Source organism: Vespula vulgaris, chromosome 21 (genome assembly GCF_905475345.1).
Source record: "Vespula vulgaris chromosome 21, iyVesVulg1.1, whole genome shotgun sequence".
Lineage (NCBI taxonomy): Eukaryota > Metazoa > Arthropoda > Insecta > Hymenoptera > Vespidae > Vespula > Vespula vulgaris.
This window is the reverse complement of record NC_066606.1, coordinates 545,380-562,502: the sequence shown is the minus strand read 5'-3', so window position 1 is coordinate 562,502 and position 17,123 is coordinate 545,380. Positions and strand designations below refer to the sequence as shown.

The following is a 17,123-nucleotide window of genomic DNA, read 5'->3' as shown; positions in this document are numbered from 1 at the left end:
AGATGTTCGTTGTGCTGCGAAAATCTATATTCACTAGCGGCAAGTGCGACTTTTGATGTTGCTTAAAAACTGCACAACAATCCCGAGACAATTGGGAGATAATTTCTCATCGCTCGAGAAAGTTCTCGATATCTTTTTGCCTATAAAAGAAAAAAAAAGGATCAACTGTGTATTCTTTTAGGAAAGAACATCTAAAATCTTATCTACCGCTCAAGAAAGATAGAAAAATGATTGAAAGTTTATCCATCAGAGAATTCGCCCGTCTGATGCTAAATAAAAAAAAAAAAACGGGGAGCACTTGTTGCACGAACATAATAAGGTCTCAGATAATAATGATATATTCGCTTTTGCGTTTCTTCGAATAGCACATACCATACACACGCGCACACACGAAACATACGTACATATATGCACAGATCATTCGAAATAGAATATTATAATATCGTTCAACAAGGTAATAGTTGTAACGATAGGCTGGATTAAGTGATTAGTTTAACGTATGCATAATCGACGGTAATGTTAATTCCAAACATATGATACTATACTTGTACGATTAACTCACGAATATCGTATTAGACTTTAGCAGAAAAAGCTCGGTGTATTTTCGTCTAGAGATAAAATCTTATATGTCTCGTTGGATTACTGGATAAAACGACTATGAGTTTTTTCATAAAAAAGGAAAAGAACAAAAAACCTTGTAGAGTGTTTGTTGTTCGTTGTACAACTCCGTGACATGCATATAGATTAATACATAGGTATATATGTTATATATATATATATATATATATATATATATATATATATATATACTTATGCATAAATACTTATATGTATATATCTATCTATTTATCTTTTTAAATACATGTTCTTCGTAATACGACAACTGCGTGACGTGCTTATACATTAATACATACATATATATAAGTATATTTATATATACTTATGTATAAATACTTATATGTATATATCTATCTATCTATAAATATACACAAGACCAATAAAACACACATGAAACAATAATTACTATCAGCTATAAAGTTTGCGATTTGGTCGTTAACGATTTCCTGTATATCTTGATGGCTTGACGGGTAGTATACATCATTTTGCTGCTTGCGTTTAGAATATGATAATCGTGAATTCTTACCATCATTTTATTATAACTGTGGGATTGGTACTAACTGTTTCTACGACGTGTATAACCAGGATATTTATAGCGATACCATTTATCTCGTAGGTCTATAGAAACGTGTAGACGTGTATCTACTACAGTGTGTGTTATGCATAATATTGGTTCTCATCTCTTTAAAACAAAGCTATTGTACGCTCCTGAAAGATTTTACATAAAATTTTTACTAAAATAGACGAGTTTCCGGCTATGTTTGTATAACAATATATCGATGTGCTACATTCAAAAGTAGAATCCAAAACTCTTTTACTGGCTGAGAAAAACAATAAAGTGAAATCAGATATAATAACCGAGTATTCTTATTTTTTTTATTTATTATTCAACCAATCGTCCTTCCTATAAAGCAAATAGACATTTAAACTTTACGCTCCCAATATTAGGTACGTAATAATTGTATCATTGAAGCTTGTACAGGTCCTATGATCAAAAACGGATCCAGAAATAGATGTAATTTTTATTGGGTAAAACGAAGGTATGGAAAGTTTTAATTTCAAATTATTTCAACAAAACAAAAATGTTCGTACCTGTATAAGCAGGTTTTTAAATATACTTGGTATGAAAGTAAAGTAATTGGAGGTAAAATATATGTCTGTTTAAAAAATAATATCGCAAATCAAACAGAGAACAACAGCTGAAAGTATGATTGAAAATCTTTATTTCTATTTACAAATAACTTTCTTTGATAGACTTAATATATAATGCGTAAAAGATATAATGAGTTTTAAAAAATAACATTTCTTATTTTTCATCGTTTCTTGTTATTTTACCTCTATCGTATCTGTTCTATATGCATTTGAATTGGCTTGTTGAATTTTTGATGGTAAAGAGTTTTCAAACGCATCTTCCTATAAAAAAAACGAGAATTAGTTAACAATGATCGTTTTATCGCAACAATGAAAATTTTTTCATCTCTTTTATAGTATTAAAATTTCATAGAAACTACGTTAGATTGTATACTTTTTACTATGATATAGATAGTAACACTTTTTTCCTGTATTATGCAACATGTTTTATTAATGCTTTTCATTGCATTTATATATTCTAATGTGATGAATCATATTCTATTTACAAATATAATCTATAGTATATCGTGACAAAATATAACGATGCTTCATGAAAGATAAAATTAAATGTACAGAGAAATATCCGTGTAATTTTAGTAACATTTGTTCTATTTTGAGAAAAAAAAAATTTCTTACAGTGTAATATTAGTCGGACGATAAACGCGTTCTGCTGAGCGCACTGCGAATTCTAAAGATGGTACATATATATTCGTGGAAATGTTAGAATCATATTCTATATTTCTACAAATACTTATACATCGTTTAGAAAAGTGTGCGATGATGATAAATGAGCCGTTTATGCGAATAACCAATTACACTTTTCGAGTTAAAAGAAAAACTCTATATATTCGATAAACGATCGAGACAATTTTATGACGATAATTATGTCAAAATAATGATCAAAAACGTCGAATGAAGCCATTTTTGAGGAATACATCCCTTTTCTTTAACGAATTATTCAAAAAATCTTTGTAAAATTGTGAGATATTTTTTAAAATAAAAAATATTAGATGAAGGTAATATCATGAGATCGTACACAAGTCCAGGCACAAACGATAATTATAAAGTCTATAAAAATAATTTAAATTACATCGGAGTAAACTAATAAACATGAATAAAGCTGAAAAACGAGAGAGTTCATCTTTTTTAAATCGATAAAAATATTTAATGCGGATGATTTTATATGGATAAATAAAAGAATTTCTAAAACAAGTGTGTAGAAATATTATAATATAAGGTAAACTGGAGAATAAGTTATTAAGAGAATTCAAGGAATATCAAAGCGAATAAGCGTTTTAAAAATAGCATTCATATCATATGATACACATAATATGTACAATGAAATGGAAATATGATAAAGATATATTTAAAAGTATACAATTTTAAACTTGGAAAAGACATTCAAAGTTGTAAATTTTTTCTGCGGAAGCGAGTAAAAAAAGAGAAAATAAAATACGCAGACGGGTAACAGTTACGACAAAAAAAAATAATAATCCCATATGGAGTAATAGTACGTATTGTTAGAAAAAGAAAGAGAAAAAGTTAGAAAGTACATTAAGCGATAGTCGAGGAGAAAAAGTTTTCAGACAACAAATGTTACCATTGATCGTTCGAGTGACTTGAAAACAGATATATAAATATATCGTAGATAGGATTCTAGACAGATTTAAAAAATAGGACGACGTAAAAAAGTATTAAATTTAACGACGATTATCTTCCATGATGCAGTACGCTAAAATTTACTTGCAATTTAAGGTATGTACAATGACGAATCGTCGACAATTATGGGCAAAAAAGGTAATAGAAAATCGTATAAAATTGAAAGAAAAGTAGATATGCCTCTTGCGTTACAGACAGATAAGAAGAGGATAGCGAACTAAGAGGAATCTTAATACGAATGAAATAAATCTTTTACGAATAAATTTACCTCTTTTTATCGACGAGTAATCGTGCGAAATAAATCGCTGGATATATCTATGTGTATATAAAATTAGCGATTCTATTATCTTCGTCGTCGTCGAATTTTCCTCTTCCTCTTTTACGTTTCTAACACGCTACGCACAGTCGAGAATCCAGTTTTTTGAGCTCTCACCGTTGTCTATAGTTTTTACTGTCTTTACTCTTTCGGAGGGTTTATAGATGCAATACGGACGAACTATGTAAAGACAAGATGCGCGCGCTTGTTTAACGATCGTCTAGAGAAGGTACAGTAGGAGAAAAAGAAGCGCGAAAGTAATCCCTCTTTTAATTTAATATTTAAAAAGCGCGAGATAGCCAACGTCCGAGACGTCTTTCCCTTTCATATTTCAACGTCGCATTTGTTATGAACGCAGATCATGAGCGATTTATCCCTTTTACCACGCCTCTTGAAACTTCGTGAAATTGTCGTTGCACTTTCAATAAAGTCACCCCTTTGATATACTCCCGCGATAACCCGCTCGCCTCGCACCCTCGAGGCGAGCTTTGCTCTTGTATTTTTAGATTTGCAAAGCCAATCGTTCCGTGCTTCAACTTCCTTTTCACCTATAAGTAACTCTATCTACGTAGCTTTGTATGTATGTATGTACGTAGGGACAATATATGATGACAGGAAAGAGTTATAGTCAGAAAGAGAGAGGAGAAGAGAGAGAGGAGAGTTTAATTTCAAACTCGCCGTCCTTACGGTCTTTCTAATGTTCCGTGAGAATGGAAAAGTCTGTCTGGCGCACAGTTCGTCTCTTAATTTTTTTTTTCCTTTCATTTCTTTTCCTTCAGCTTTTTACTATTTTGCTGTCCTTTCGTTCATTTTATACAAAAACTATTTTCTCTTGCTTCTCTTCTTTTTTTTCTTTTTTGAACTCCTTTATCTATGAAAAAGTCTATCACGCGATAGAGTAAAACAACAATTCTATTCTTTCTCAGTTTCCCTTAATATTTCCATCAACTTCATTAGTCGATATTCACATTTTGTATACTTTTCGAGGATATTCTTGGACTAATCTCTGCTTTCTTCTATCCTTGCTCTTTTCTACAATCGATATTTTGCTTTCTCTTTGTCTCGCTTTCTTAGACTATTTCTTCTTTATTACTACTTGCTTTTAGATACTTTTTTCTGAATCTCCGTCTCTACTTTCTATAAATTCTCGTATCTCTATCGTTAATTAATTAATCCTATATTATGCTTTCCTACTTATCTTATATCTATCGCAATATTCCTAAATTCTATAATATTTTTCAGCTTTATCTATTTGAATTGCTATCTTTCTATCAATGCTTTCCTCTCATCTAAGTCCTTTTTGAATATCCTATATATCTTATACATTATCTATTCTATCTATTCGACTTGCTATCTATCATTGCTTTCCTTTCACTTACATCCTTTCTATATATCCTATATATATATACATATATATACATCTGTATCTTATATATTATCTGCTCTGTCTAGTTCTTTCTTTTAATATTTGTTTCAACAATTTCTCATATTTCTATCTATCCTATTTTTCTTCGTTAACCGCTCTTCTTACAAATCGATTAGAAAAAAGAGTCGATTCAACGTTCTTACCCCGTCCGTCTCCAGCGTAATTCCAGATGTACTAAATTAGAAGAAATTATCGTATAACGCGTGTCGATTCGCTGCTATTCATGAATTGAATTCAATCGATATAATAATATGCGGAAATACTTTATCGTTCGAAAATTATTATATAAAAAGTATACTTCCTCAAAGAACGTCGTGTGAAATAATGAACGGACGATAACCGTGTGCGTAAAAACCCTCGGCTTTTGTGTCGTGCAAAGTACAGGAGCACGTCGATCGGAAAAAAAGACAAAGCTAAGCGAAGCAAAGCAGTTTAGCGTTAGGCTGCAATTTTAATATAGACGTAGATTAGGAGAGGATAAAAGAGAGAAAGAGAGAGAAAGAGAGAAAGAGAGAAAGAGAGAGAGAGGGAGAGAGAGGGAAAGAGCACAATGTATAAATTGATATATTTATTGTCAGGTTCGTGCCGACGTAGCACCAATTTGTACGTAACATCGAGACGTCGTTGGTTTAACGCCCGCGAGAATGCCGTTTCTCTTGTATTTTCTTTTCTTATTTTTTTTTCTCTTTTTTTTTTTTTACACGGCTTACTTCGATGAAGTATTTTTATTTATCGATTTCTCTAGATCGAAATTAGTTCGCTTGTCGATATTCTTTTTTTTTCGAGAGATTTGATTCAAACGAATTTTGTAATCGCTTAGAATTTTGTCACGCGCGTTAAAAGATGTTTCTTCCATCCTCTCTACTTGCTAGAAAAATATTTAGTCTCGATTGGAAGCATCGTAGAGCTGTTTCACGGATAATCAATATTATATTATTATATTCGTGTAGAAATATCTTTTTAAGTCGTACAGAGTTTTTTCTTCGTATAAAAGAAAGGATTTATCTTTCGAGATAACAATATGCTGCAGTTTTTCTTCGATCTGCATGTATCTTTTTTGTATTTCGATACCATTGTGTAAGTTATTATTCTCCGATATTTCGTAGTTTATATTATATATATATATATCATTCTTTCGCGTATATAATCTACTTTCTGACGTTTTTTATATAACATTGTATATCTGCATACATGTATATACATACGTTTCAAAATAATAATTCGATAAGTCGTTATAATTATAACTACTTTCTTTATCATATTCATGTTCGTATCTATTCGATACAAAAGAATTTAGAATTAGTATTGATCGTTGAATATTCGTTCGTTCGTAATATTAACATGCTGACAACATGCATTTGCCAATTTATAGCTCTCTTAATGAGTATTTATTTTACAAATATATAATATTTATCAAGCTGCACGTAATTTTATAAATGTTATTTCAAATTAACATGACTAAAAATGTCGAGTCGTTTATATTTCTTTGAATTAAATGAACAAATATACTCCATTTCTATATTCACGCTGCACGACTTTCGTTTTCTGCATGCAACGACGATAGATGTGTCGCTTGTTTACGTGAAAATCGATAAAATCGATAATGTGTTGTACATATTGATTATGAGAGAAATTGATCATATCTCAATGGCAAATGATCATTTTATACTGCTCAAGTTATTTAGAGATTTGTCTATACGTGAGAGCGATAAGAAAATGACACGTCATAAACAATACTATATATGTATTCTGTCTAAATAACTGATATAAGGTAATATAGAGAAATAGAAGGAATTTATAAAAATTGGAAAATTTTTTAATCAATTTTTCATTCTATATTACTAATACAAAGTATAATTGTCCGTCGTTGTGACGATCAAATTTACAAATATTACATTGGAATATCTACGTACATAAAAATTTGCCAAGTAATTTGTTATTTAAATATGATCATTGTTTCGATAGCATGAGTATGAAGTTATACACTGGTACAATACTTTATTACTATATCAATTTTTCGGGGACGGTGCTTGTTAATATCACATCTTTCATCAAAGAAACAAATGCAACGAATTTTATAGAGATTTTTTTCAACTTGATTGTTCTCACTTGGATTCATTTTGTTTAAATCTTTAAATATTTATAAATCTAAAGAAAGAATACAAGACATAAATCAATTGCAGAGCAAGTTTTTAATCGCTTTACTATTTATATTTCGTGTGTATATATAATTCACATATTTTCCAAAGTCACAGAATTGTTTGCATGCCTATGAATAAAGATCGAAGGCACTATATATTCATAAAATATTTGATCTTTTGTTTTCCTTCGCCGGTATTACAATATAAACTGATAATTTTACTGCTTATTGTTTCATAGTATTTGCAAATTGAGATAACGCGTATATAGGTAAAAAGCCTAATAGACGATATGCTAAATCATCTGCTCTTATTATATTAGCATAGCCATTGCTGTTATGTTAATAATGCGATACAGTGTGAGTAAAAAAGTTGAGAAAATTGATGATAAGCTAATTATATAGTGTCTAGATAAGCCAAAAGAAGTACGCTTTTGTAATGGCCGAGTTGTTATATATTTTCCAATTTATATTCGCTTAAAAAGGGAGCGTAAAGTTACATCTTATAAGACCACTAAAATTCAATGAAATATTTTTTAAATGTATCAAAAGAGATATAAAATATAAAAAGATATAAGTGAGTTATAGAAATGATAGAAAGAAATATTACAATTTTGAAGAAAATTACGAAGAGCAGAAGTGAAAAATAAAACGAAACAAAAACTGAATCTATACGATTATGCTTTTCTTGAGGTATACAGAGATAAAACATATATCTTTATGCACATAAAAATATACTTTATAAGAAGATACACAAGCTATAGGGAAATAAAATGAAAGGATATATCGAAGAAATTGAAATAACGACGACTCGTTTTCTTAGCTTTCCTTTTTCTTCGTAGTAATAGCTAAATAACAAAAGGAACCATGATGAGGTACAGGTTGAGAAGCCAAGAAAGCACCGTCGTCGGGCGATAATGACATTATCATCGATTTTTCTTCAATCAGATCCTCTAATTTGGTCATCGAGTCCACACCATCGTCAGTAACTTCGCTTTTGCCAGGCTGAAATATTTCGACAAACGCTAAAAAACACTATAAAAATTGCTTACATGATTTTCTGATCAGATCGGAAATAAAATTTATAATAAATCTAAATGTTTCCTATTGAATTAACAAAATTTCTCTGACATCAAAATGAAAATCTATTAAAGAATCAAAATAAAAAAGATTATAAAATCTAAATAAAAATTGGTTCGTCTACCGAATAAGTACTAACAAGTGTTAATGAACATTAGAACGAGCTGCAATAAATGAAATTTGATTAAATGACAAAAGGCGTTCATAATTTTATTACAAGAGTCACACCCTTTGTACAAATTGAACAAGTTTTATAACTTTAGAAGATACATTTGTTTTATACACAAACATTGCAAAATATTCAATTAATGATTTGACGAGGAAATGAAAGAAAAAATATCTGATCTGTTCCGATTGGAAAACTTCCAAAGTTATCTTCTTTTCTATCAATTTGTTATGCTACAAATATATTCAACTTCAAAAATATACTATGCATATTTATTATATATACGACTATAAAAAAAAAAGAAAAGGGATCAATTAATGAAATACACTGACTATGAGTTTGGCTATATCCGTAAGACATTCGATACTAGGCGGTGGTTTGTCGAAAGGTGGCCTCAACTGACTTTCTTGAAGATTTAAAACTAAATAATGCATAAAGTCATTTCTAAGTCGCATCGCGGCAATATCATGGTTGGTCTTCATCAGGAAACGTAACCACTTTACTGCGTTTTGTCGATCTAGAGTAAGATAAGGAGATAAATTTTCAGTAAATCGATGATCTAATCAAATATGATCAGTATCGCAGCCTAGAATATAAAAATGTTTTAAAGGGATCTGCAAGCAAACGTAAATATAATTAATTACTTATGTATAATACAAAGAAGAAGTGATCGTATTAATAATTACACTGAGAAGCGTAAGTCTATGTTAGCGCATATACGTATATAATAAACATACAATAGATAACTTTAAATGATACATAATGAACACAATGATATTAGATATAACATCCTTTAAATTTCACAGAGATGTCATAATACGTTTATGAATTTATTAATGTTACTGAGGTAATAACACTCTTTTAATCAAAATTTAAAGAATTTTAGGAATAAAAGATATTTAGAATAAGTTTTGAAAGACGAGTGTTTGACAGACAAAGATATATTTATATAACAGTACGGAATGAGATTATATGGCAGACATTTAGAAAAAAGTGATGCGAGAAATTCCAAACAAAGCGTACAGTAAATGTATATGTAGATTTTCAACTTTAATGAATATATGAAAGTGAGAAATAATTATTAATTAAAAGGAATACCGCGAAATCTTTTCATGTCAATGACCAAGCGTTTCGCCAGGTACAGGTTATAATTGCAATCGTAATTAAGACTAGCTATGTCATCGTCCATTCCTTTTTTGAGTAAGAAAATTCTTTGTATCTTTAGGTGAAAAATGTAGGGATATCTTAATTGAAATTTAATGATGATTCGTTACAAATTGAACAAACCAATATATAATTTTTCTTTCTCATCGTGTCGACGCTTATTGTACTAACTACATTCACGTAATCGAAAAGGGAAGGTCGATAGTTCTTTGATTTTTTCTCCCTTACGAAACTATATTCGATTGGCTGACAATAAATAATATGCAAAGATTTAAGAGGAGAAATATCAAATAGAACGATGAATGGTTGAATTCTACAAGAGCAAAAGAACGAAACAATACTGTTTTAGGAATGAATGAATAAGGTTCGTTACAAGAGTATATATTCATACATATATACACGTAGGTGAACATATATACATATTCCTTTAAACAACATCCCTATGCGATATAAATTGACATTTCTTGGACATTTCTCTTCGTATTGTATTACTCGAGGTTGGAAAAAAATCATTAAAAATCTTAGACTCTTCTATCAGGAATATACCGAAGAGCTATGATCTAGTCTATGATTTTCTTATTTCATGAACAACTCTCTTTCTCCCTTTTTAAATATTTTACATATTCAAATATGTATATCAAATCTACTTTCATGTTTCTACTATCTCCTTTTATCTATCTCGAAATTGTACTTTAAAATATTTCTTTATCGTATTACGTACTTTAATTGTTGTTTCCGGCCTTTCAAAAATTTGATATGAATTTGACTCGAATTATTTATTATTAAACCAATTTAATAATATAAACAAAGTAATTGAATTAACTACTGCATAAACATTTTTTTCGGATACTACTTTTGGAAGATTTGAGTTTTCAGATCATCGGACGAAGTGAGTGACGAATGGATGAGAAAACAAGAACGATATTACACATGTTCTACATATATGTTATAATTAAAAGATGATAATGAAGAAAATTTTATGTATATATACGAAATAAAAAATTAGATAAAGAGTTAAATAGAAAAATTGGAATACTATAATGCTCAAATTGTAAACTGATGGACGATAATTTATTATGGAATGTCAATGATATGATAAATTCAACAAAATATAATAAAAGTATGAACGAATTGCGGACTTCATCAAAATATTTCATCGCTTATACGGGTTAGTATTTTACATAATAATAATATATATCTTATATGTCAATAATATATTTTAATTACTTGATAAATGTGTACATAATGATTCTTTTTTTTTAGGGACATTCTTTGAGAGAGAAGAAAATTCTAAATGCTACAAAATTTGTCGATTGAAGTATGTAACATGATGAAGAAATAATGACAGAAGACTTTCAAAAGAATTACTATAATGAACTACCTAAAAAATAGACGTAAGAAATAATGTGACTACAATATGATAAGAAGGATATAACAAAAAGAGATTTCTAAAATTATATTAAAATATGTTGACATTGTAATTGGTCGATTTATTAATGTATTGTGAAACAACCACTCAAGAAAAAGAGAAGTTCGAAAAATATTTGTAGAACTCATACAATATAATACTATATAATAATTGCAAATAAATGCACTCTAAAGATTATTCCAAAATATAATAAATTGTATCACATATTAATAATACGTGAATTAAATACAAGCAGATTTATAAATATAAATTATATATTATATATGAATAAATTAAAGGGATTTTCTCCAAAAAGTAAAGGAATTTAGTTGAAAAAGAATTTAATATCAAAAGCAAAACGTATCGATATTAATCCGTAATTAAAAATGTTAAAACATGAAATTTACACGTATAATATTGAATGAAATATATACAACAAAATGAAATGATTACTAAGACATTGAATCATCGAATACTTTGGAATTGTATAATAAAAAATATTGGCATAATGTAATGCAAAAGTTATTAAATAAAAAACAATACGGATTATCACACGCAGGAAGATGATTATATATATATATAAAATCAAATTAAAATAAACATTGATTAACTATAATAAATACGTAATTAATTTCTTGTAAACTCCTTGCTCGCGCAAATTCTTTGAAAACCTTATCCGAAAAATCCTACCACTTCTTCTGACATATTCTCCTGTTACAGAAATCAATTCTCTAAACATTAAAATGAAATTCTTCAAATATAATTCAGAAGAATATGATATTTATAGAATTATTACTTTTTATAATAAAAATCATCAATAGAACTTGCTCTATTGATAAATTATCAGTAAACCATAAGGCAGACAAGTTGGTATGTCGGTAATACCGATAACTGATAATTTCAATGAGTTGGTGATGTCCATTAGTTGGTAAGTTCAGTGAGTAGACGATATTGATAAGGTCGGTAAGTCGGTAAGTTATTGATTATTGTAGACACTATAATTCATTGACTAAATAATTCATTGACTAAATAATTCATTGATTAATTCATTGATGGATAGGCACATTCAAAATCATTGATAAGATATTTCATAGATACTATTTCATATTTATATTAATAATTTATTTTGGATTAATGAAGAGAATTTTATTTGTACATAGTAAATTAAAAAATTTTTGGATTTTTATAAATACATATCAATCGTAAGCTAGCTAGATAAAACCACAGATAAATTACAAGTAGCATAAAAGAGATAGGGAATTTGTAAAAGTTCACATAACATCGATTACAACAGTGCAATAAATATTTAACGAGAGAAGTAGATAGCGCTTTCTGTAGACACACAATCCTTTCATTGCATGTACTTCAAAAAACTTTATAAAATCCCTGTCTTATTTTTTGTGGTTCATTGCGTATCTTACAATCTATATTTTGTACGAGTCACTTTTATTCGTACTTTAAACTCAATGTATTCCTTTAGTTTTTGTCATGTCTGAAAAATAATATTTTTAATATACTGAAAAACTTACACATACAGTATAAAAAAAGCTTCATTAAAGCTTCATTAAAGATCGAGACATCATGATTTACACCTTATTAAATTATAATGCAAAAAATTATTTGCATGAATCTGAAATTTTTACATCGTTTTATCACGTTTTTTTACATATATTTTATAATATTCTTTTTACTACTTGAGAAAGTAATGATTAAGTTACTGTTCGTAATATATTACAATATGCTGCTGCTGTTTTGATAACCTACAATTGAGATACATTTAATTAACAATATTACGAGTTATAACAAAAATTTGTTAAACTCTTCGTATACCTGACCAAAAGTTTGAAGGGAAAGTTCTATTACGTTTCCTGCTGTAATTCTCATGGGACAGTGAGATATAGCCATTATTAAAATGACGCTCTTGGCCTTGTTGTTTGGCAAACGATACCAATCGAGTACGCAAGATGTTAAAGCCACCTTCTCCGCCTATCGTTATCAATTACTTTAAGAGTCGTATATATATTTTATATATTTATAAAAGAGTATATATATATATTCTTATAGATAAAAATCTATAAGTATACGTACGTAAATGAGAGACAATAAAAAATCTACCTGTAAAGTAAGCTGTTCACCGACAAAACAGAACATGAAAATATGAGACGTTACAGATGAAAGCCCGATAAAGTATGTACAAATACTAGTCGGGTTGCGATTGCTCCAGTCCTTTAGAATTATTAAGATCGCATTAGCGATAATTCACGTTGGATAGGAAAGAAAATTAAGAAACATTAACACGATTACCGTAATCAAACAATATCCAAAGAAACACATGGTCAAGGTGCAACCCATGAGCTCGAACAAACATATCTGATGCATCGTAACTTCTACCGTTTGCAAAAAACTACGAAGATGTGAAACGATTAGATAAATTCAATAATTAACATTTAATTATCATAGCGTACATGACTGTTAAAGCAATTATGATCGAGTGATAATAAAGTGATGTTTTTCTACCGACATACCTTCGTACTCTAATTTGATGCTCGACCGTAATAGAAATCAGCTTATTCGTTTGATTTTCTCCGTTATCTGTCTTTTCAACGATACCTTCGATTAATTCGACGAGAATTTCGAGTTGTCCGCAAGTGTGCATAACGAAAAGTGCTGCCAAGCCACAGATCGCTGTGGTAATAGAATAAGTGACCAATCCAGAGATGCATTGCAGGCAAAAGATGATCTCGTAATTAGGACTGATTTGATCATCGAAGAAGATATAGTATCCGGAACAAGGGAGAGGTCTGATCGTAATATTTTGAGGAGTTACTATCTTGCCCCTAGAAAGGGGTAGAAAAATTCGATTGAAACCACCGCTGCTATACATGAGAATACCGCAAATGAGAAGCAATCGTCTTCCAAGCTTTGCTTTTTCTTTCATTATCACACGGTAACGTTCACTTCCTATACTTTTCCAATCCTCTTCGACGTGCTTCAGACAACGAGCGATTTGATTCTCCTGCAAGAGCAATCCGCTGTATTTCGCGATCGAAATGACGTTGTAAAAGATGAGCGGCAATTTTTTCAGCTTCACGTGAGAATTTTTTTCGATCAAGAGTAGATGAAGTATAGCTGGTACAACGAAGAAACACAGTAGAGAGTAACTAAATAAAATGACGAGAAGTTTTAGCAAACTTTCCATATATCCCTTTTTTTTCTTCGAAAATGGCCATATCCCGAGTGTACGAAGCAAGTAGTTACACAACTCGGTCGTATACCCTACGTCTTCTTTGTAATTTCTATTCCCCTCGGTCATAACAAAGTTTTGATTCCTTATCAATATTTTCTTTTAGCTACTATTCTTTCTTTATCCCTCTATAACCCTAACAGAGTTGTAAGATGGTTGCGTTTGGTTTGCGTCTGAACTATCAAGAAAATTACCGCGTTTAAAATACTCGCTGCGGAACAGCAGTTACAATATCGTGCGCTTGCGTATCGTTCGATAATTCATGAAGCTTAAACTTTAATATTTTCTGTAATTCCTTCGAATGATTTTTTGAACTGAAAGAATCGAGAGAACGAATAGAAGTTATTTCGGTGCCTTTATTAAAAATTGCAAAAGGAAAGTTGGTCGGTACTATCATTTTCTATGCCTATTATAAAGTTTGTTCTTCTTGCTTTCCCTTTGATGATTCCTTTTAGAAAACTCATCCGATCTCAACTTTCCATTGCTCTATATTTATTAACGTTTATACCATTCATTCGGATATACGTGATACATTTATGTACATTCAACGAAACGACACTCCTTTGTGTCGAACGATAATTGCGTCGTCTAATTGTAAGACTCGAAAAAGAAAAAAAAATTAAATCCTTCCTATGTTTTTCATTTTCCAGGATTTATCACAAATCTTATGCAACCATCGTTCGGAGAAAATTCAGGTAGGCAGCTGAAGTCTTGCAAACCTGCGAAAAAACACGATCTTCTATAAAGATTTAATCATGTTCGAATCAGCGTAAGGTAGATCTACTCACGTCGCAAAAACCTTGTAGAGATAAATCGAATATCTTGCCGGCTGTCAAACGAGATGGTCGACTAGAGCGTATGATTATCATTACCAAGTCACTTATAATGGCATTGGGAAGACGATACCACTCGATCGAGTATGTTGACTCGCCGACCAGTTCGCTCTTTCGATAAGAACATGGAGTAAGTAAAGATACGTTTAAAAAGAATTATTTAAACTTTTTGAAGGCGGATACCTCTTCTTTTAGACGATCACCAATGAATGATATTATAAAGACATTGACGAAAATCGAGGTCATCAGTACGCCATAAGTCATCATACCCAAAGTTTCTTTGTCTTCCAAATCCTGGGAAGTCGAAAAATTTATTTTGTCTTGAAATTAAACGTATGGACTTAGGTAAGGAAGATGGGAAAGGAACGTAATGTTTCCAAGTTTTATACACTCCTGTATAATATTATAATTACCAATACTCACGATTAATAATCATTGAATTAGTTTCTTATCTGTAATTTTAATCTTCCTCTACGTAAATTCGCGAGGAAAAAAATTATTTTTTTTTTCTTTTCTTTTCTTTTTCTGGTACCTACCACAAGGACTCCAAACTCGAGGAAACATATGATAATGGTACAGCCAACCATCTCGCAAAGAAATACGATATTCATTGCCTGTTCGATCTTCTCAGCGTACCTGCAACATGAATCGTTATTGCAAAGATTAACTTAAAGAGAAGAGAAAACGAGAAAGGAAGAATAAGAGCAATGTAAAAAACTTGCTTGATCGCTTGAAGATGATTATCAACGATGTTGTAGATTCTCTTACGCAGATTTTCGTTTTCGTACTCGAAGATCGTGTCGATCTGTCTACGGACGACCTCGAAGAGACAGCAGGCATGCATGACGCAGTTTGCGATTAAACTGTAAACGCCACAATTTGTCGAGAGTATAAGACTACTGACAAAGATCTGACCGACGAAAAAGATCTCCAGAATGGGCGAAGTCTCAACGACGAAGAAAATGTAATCACTGAGATAGGGTAGAGGTAATATCGTCGTGTTATCATCCTTTACGATTGGATCGGCTACCAAAGGCATAATAATATGATAGGGTAGAGCTCCGCCGTAGGATAAACTCAAATAAGCGATGGTGAAGAGTCTACCGATCTTGGCGCTCTTCACCATCACAGAACGATCCTCCTCGCACTCGACATCTTTGTATTGCCTTTCCATTTCCAACAAACAATATCCAATCTCTTTTCTGTTTATAATCACCGTCCAAAATTTCACGATCGCTAGCGTACTGAAGACCTGGGCTGCGATCACCTTCATCATTTTGGTTAACTTCTCCGCGTCGAAATACGTATAGATCAAATGAGGTATCAAAAGACAACACATCAGGCTAAAGACCAGGCTGATTTGAGCATACATTTTAATCTTGTCAGACAAGCTATCACTTCGATAGAGCGGCCAGATACCAATCGGCGTCAATAGTGTTTTCGCCACTTTCACCACGTAGTCAACATCGGATTTATATCGATGATTACGAAAGGCTAACTCCCTACTCATCTTTCTTTCTTTAGAGTATACCGAACGGGTTTCGCTCGCGCTTGCGTCGCAAACTTATCTCAATACTTGCACTTACTGTTTCGCGGCTCGTCTCGAAAATAAGACTACTTATTTCAACGATCGATCGAAGACTCCGTAATTCCGAGTAAACTTTAACGTCTAAGCTGTTGCAATTGTACGGAAAGAAAATCGGCCGTTTTGAGACACGCGATATCAGACCGAGCGAAATCGTTGAAAATTGGAACGATAAAGCAATCGTCGAACGCAACGTTACATTTCTTTAGTATTAATAATGCAAAAGGATGATTTTTTTTCTAGCGAACCGTACGGTTCAGTCGTCGTTCGAGGAGCGAACCGAACGCTTCGAGAAAGCAACTTTTCGTCCTTGCTAATCATATTTATCTTGGTAAAGTTAACTTCCTCTCATTTTT

General features: G+C 31.0%; 3 protein-coding genes across 3 annotated transcripts; all 3 read right to left on the bottom strand.

Annotated features, from left to right (window-relative positions):
• Positions 1–7,887: 7,887 nt before the first annotated feature.
• Positions 7,888–10,382, bottom strand: LOC127071463 (uncharacterized). The gene is made up of 3 exons (XM_051010763.1): positions 9,617–10,382; positions 8,850–9,095; positions 7,888–8,312 (listed from the first exon to the last, which is right to left on the bottom strand). The coding sequence occupies exons 1-3, from the start codon at positions 9,720–9,722 to the stop codon at positions 8,107–8,109; spliced, it is 558 nt and encodes a 185-aa protein (XP_050866720.1). The 5' UTR covers positions 9,723–10,382; the 3' UTR covers positions 7,888–8,106.
• Positions 10,383–12,235: 1,853 nt separating this feature from the next.
• On the bottom strand, positions 12,236–14,552 carry LOC127071256 (odorant receptor 13a-like). Its single transcript, XM_051010321.1, has 5 exons — positions 13,631–14,552; positions 13,410–13,509; positions 13,221–13,331; positions 12,936–13,091; positions 12,236–12,865 (listed from the first exon to the last, which is right to left on the bottom strand). Exons 1-5 carry the CDS (start codon positions 14,416–14,418, stop codon positions 12,815–12,817), a joined length of 1,206 nt encoding a protein of 401 aa, XP_050866278.1. The 5' UTR covers positions 14,419–14,552; the 3' UTR covers positions 12,236–12,814.
• Positions 14,553–14,685: 133 nt separating this feature from the next.
• Positions 14,686–16,963, bottom strand: LOC127071255 (odorant receptor 67a-like). Its single transcript, XM_051010320.1, has 5 exons — positions 15,905–16,963; positions 15,719–15,818; positions 15,366–15,476; positions 15,138–15,293; positions 14,686–15,068 (listed from the first exon to the last, which is right to left on the bottom strand). Exons 1-5 carry the CDS (start codon positions 16,690–16,692, stop codon positions 15,015–15,017), a joined length of 1,209 nt encoding a protein of 402 aa, XP_050866277.1. The 5' UTR covers positions 16,693–16,963; the 3' UTR covers positions 14,686–15,014.
• Between the last annotated feature and the right edge of the window lie 160 nt (positions 16,964–17,123).

Bases quoted from the DNA above. Each gene is read 5' to 3' on its own strand.
- LOC127071463 (XM_051010763.1), bottom strand. From the start codon at position 9,722: ATGGACGATGACATAGCTAGTCTTAATTACGATTGCAATTATAACCTG. The intron at 9,096-9,616 runs AATAATTATTTC...ATCATATTTGAT, and splicing joins TCGCGGTATTCCTTTTAATT to TAGATCATCGATTTACTGAA. The intron at 8,313-8,849 runs AATTGATCCCTT...AGTGTTTTTTAG, and splicing joins CATAGTCAGTGTATTTCATT to CGTTTGTCGAAATATTTCAG.
- LOC127071256 (XM_051010321.1), bottom strand. From the start codon at position 14,418: ATGACCGAGGGGAATAGAAATTACAAAGAAGACGTAGGGTATACGACC. The intron at 13,510-13,630 runs GTATGTCGGTAG...ACATCTTCGTAG, and splicing joins CATCAAATTAGAGTACGAAG to TTTTTTGCAAACGGTAGAAG. The intron at 12,866-12,935 runs GTATACGAAGAG...TCTCAATTGTAG, and splicing joins CCCTTCAAACTTTTGGTCAG to GTTATCAAAACAGCAGCAGC.
- LOC127071255 (XM_051010320.1), bottom strand. From the start codon at position 16,692: ATGAGTAGGGAGTTAGCCTTTCGTAATCATCGATATAAATCCGATGTT. The intron at 15,819-15,904 runs GCAAGTTTTTTA...TTCATGTTGCAG, and splicing joins AATCATCTTCAAGCGATCAA to GTACGCTGAGAAGATCGAAC. The intron at 15,069-15,137 runs GTGAGTAGATCT...GTTTTTTCGCAG, and splicing joins CTCTACAAGGTTTTTGCGAC to GTTTGCAAGACTTCAGCTGC.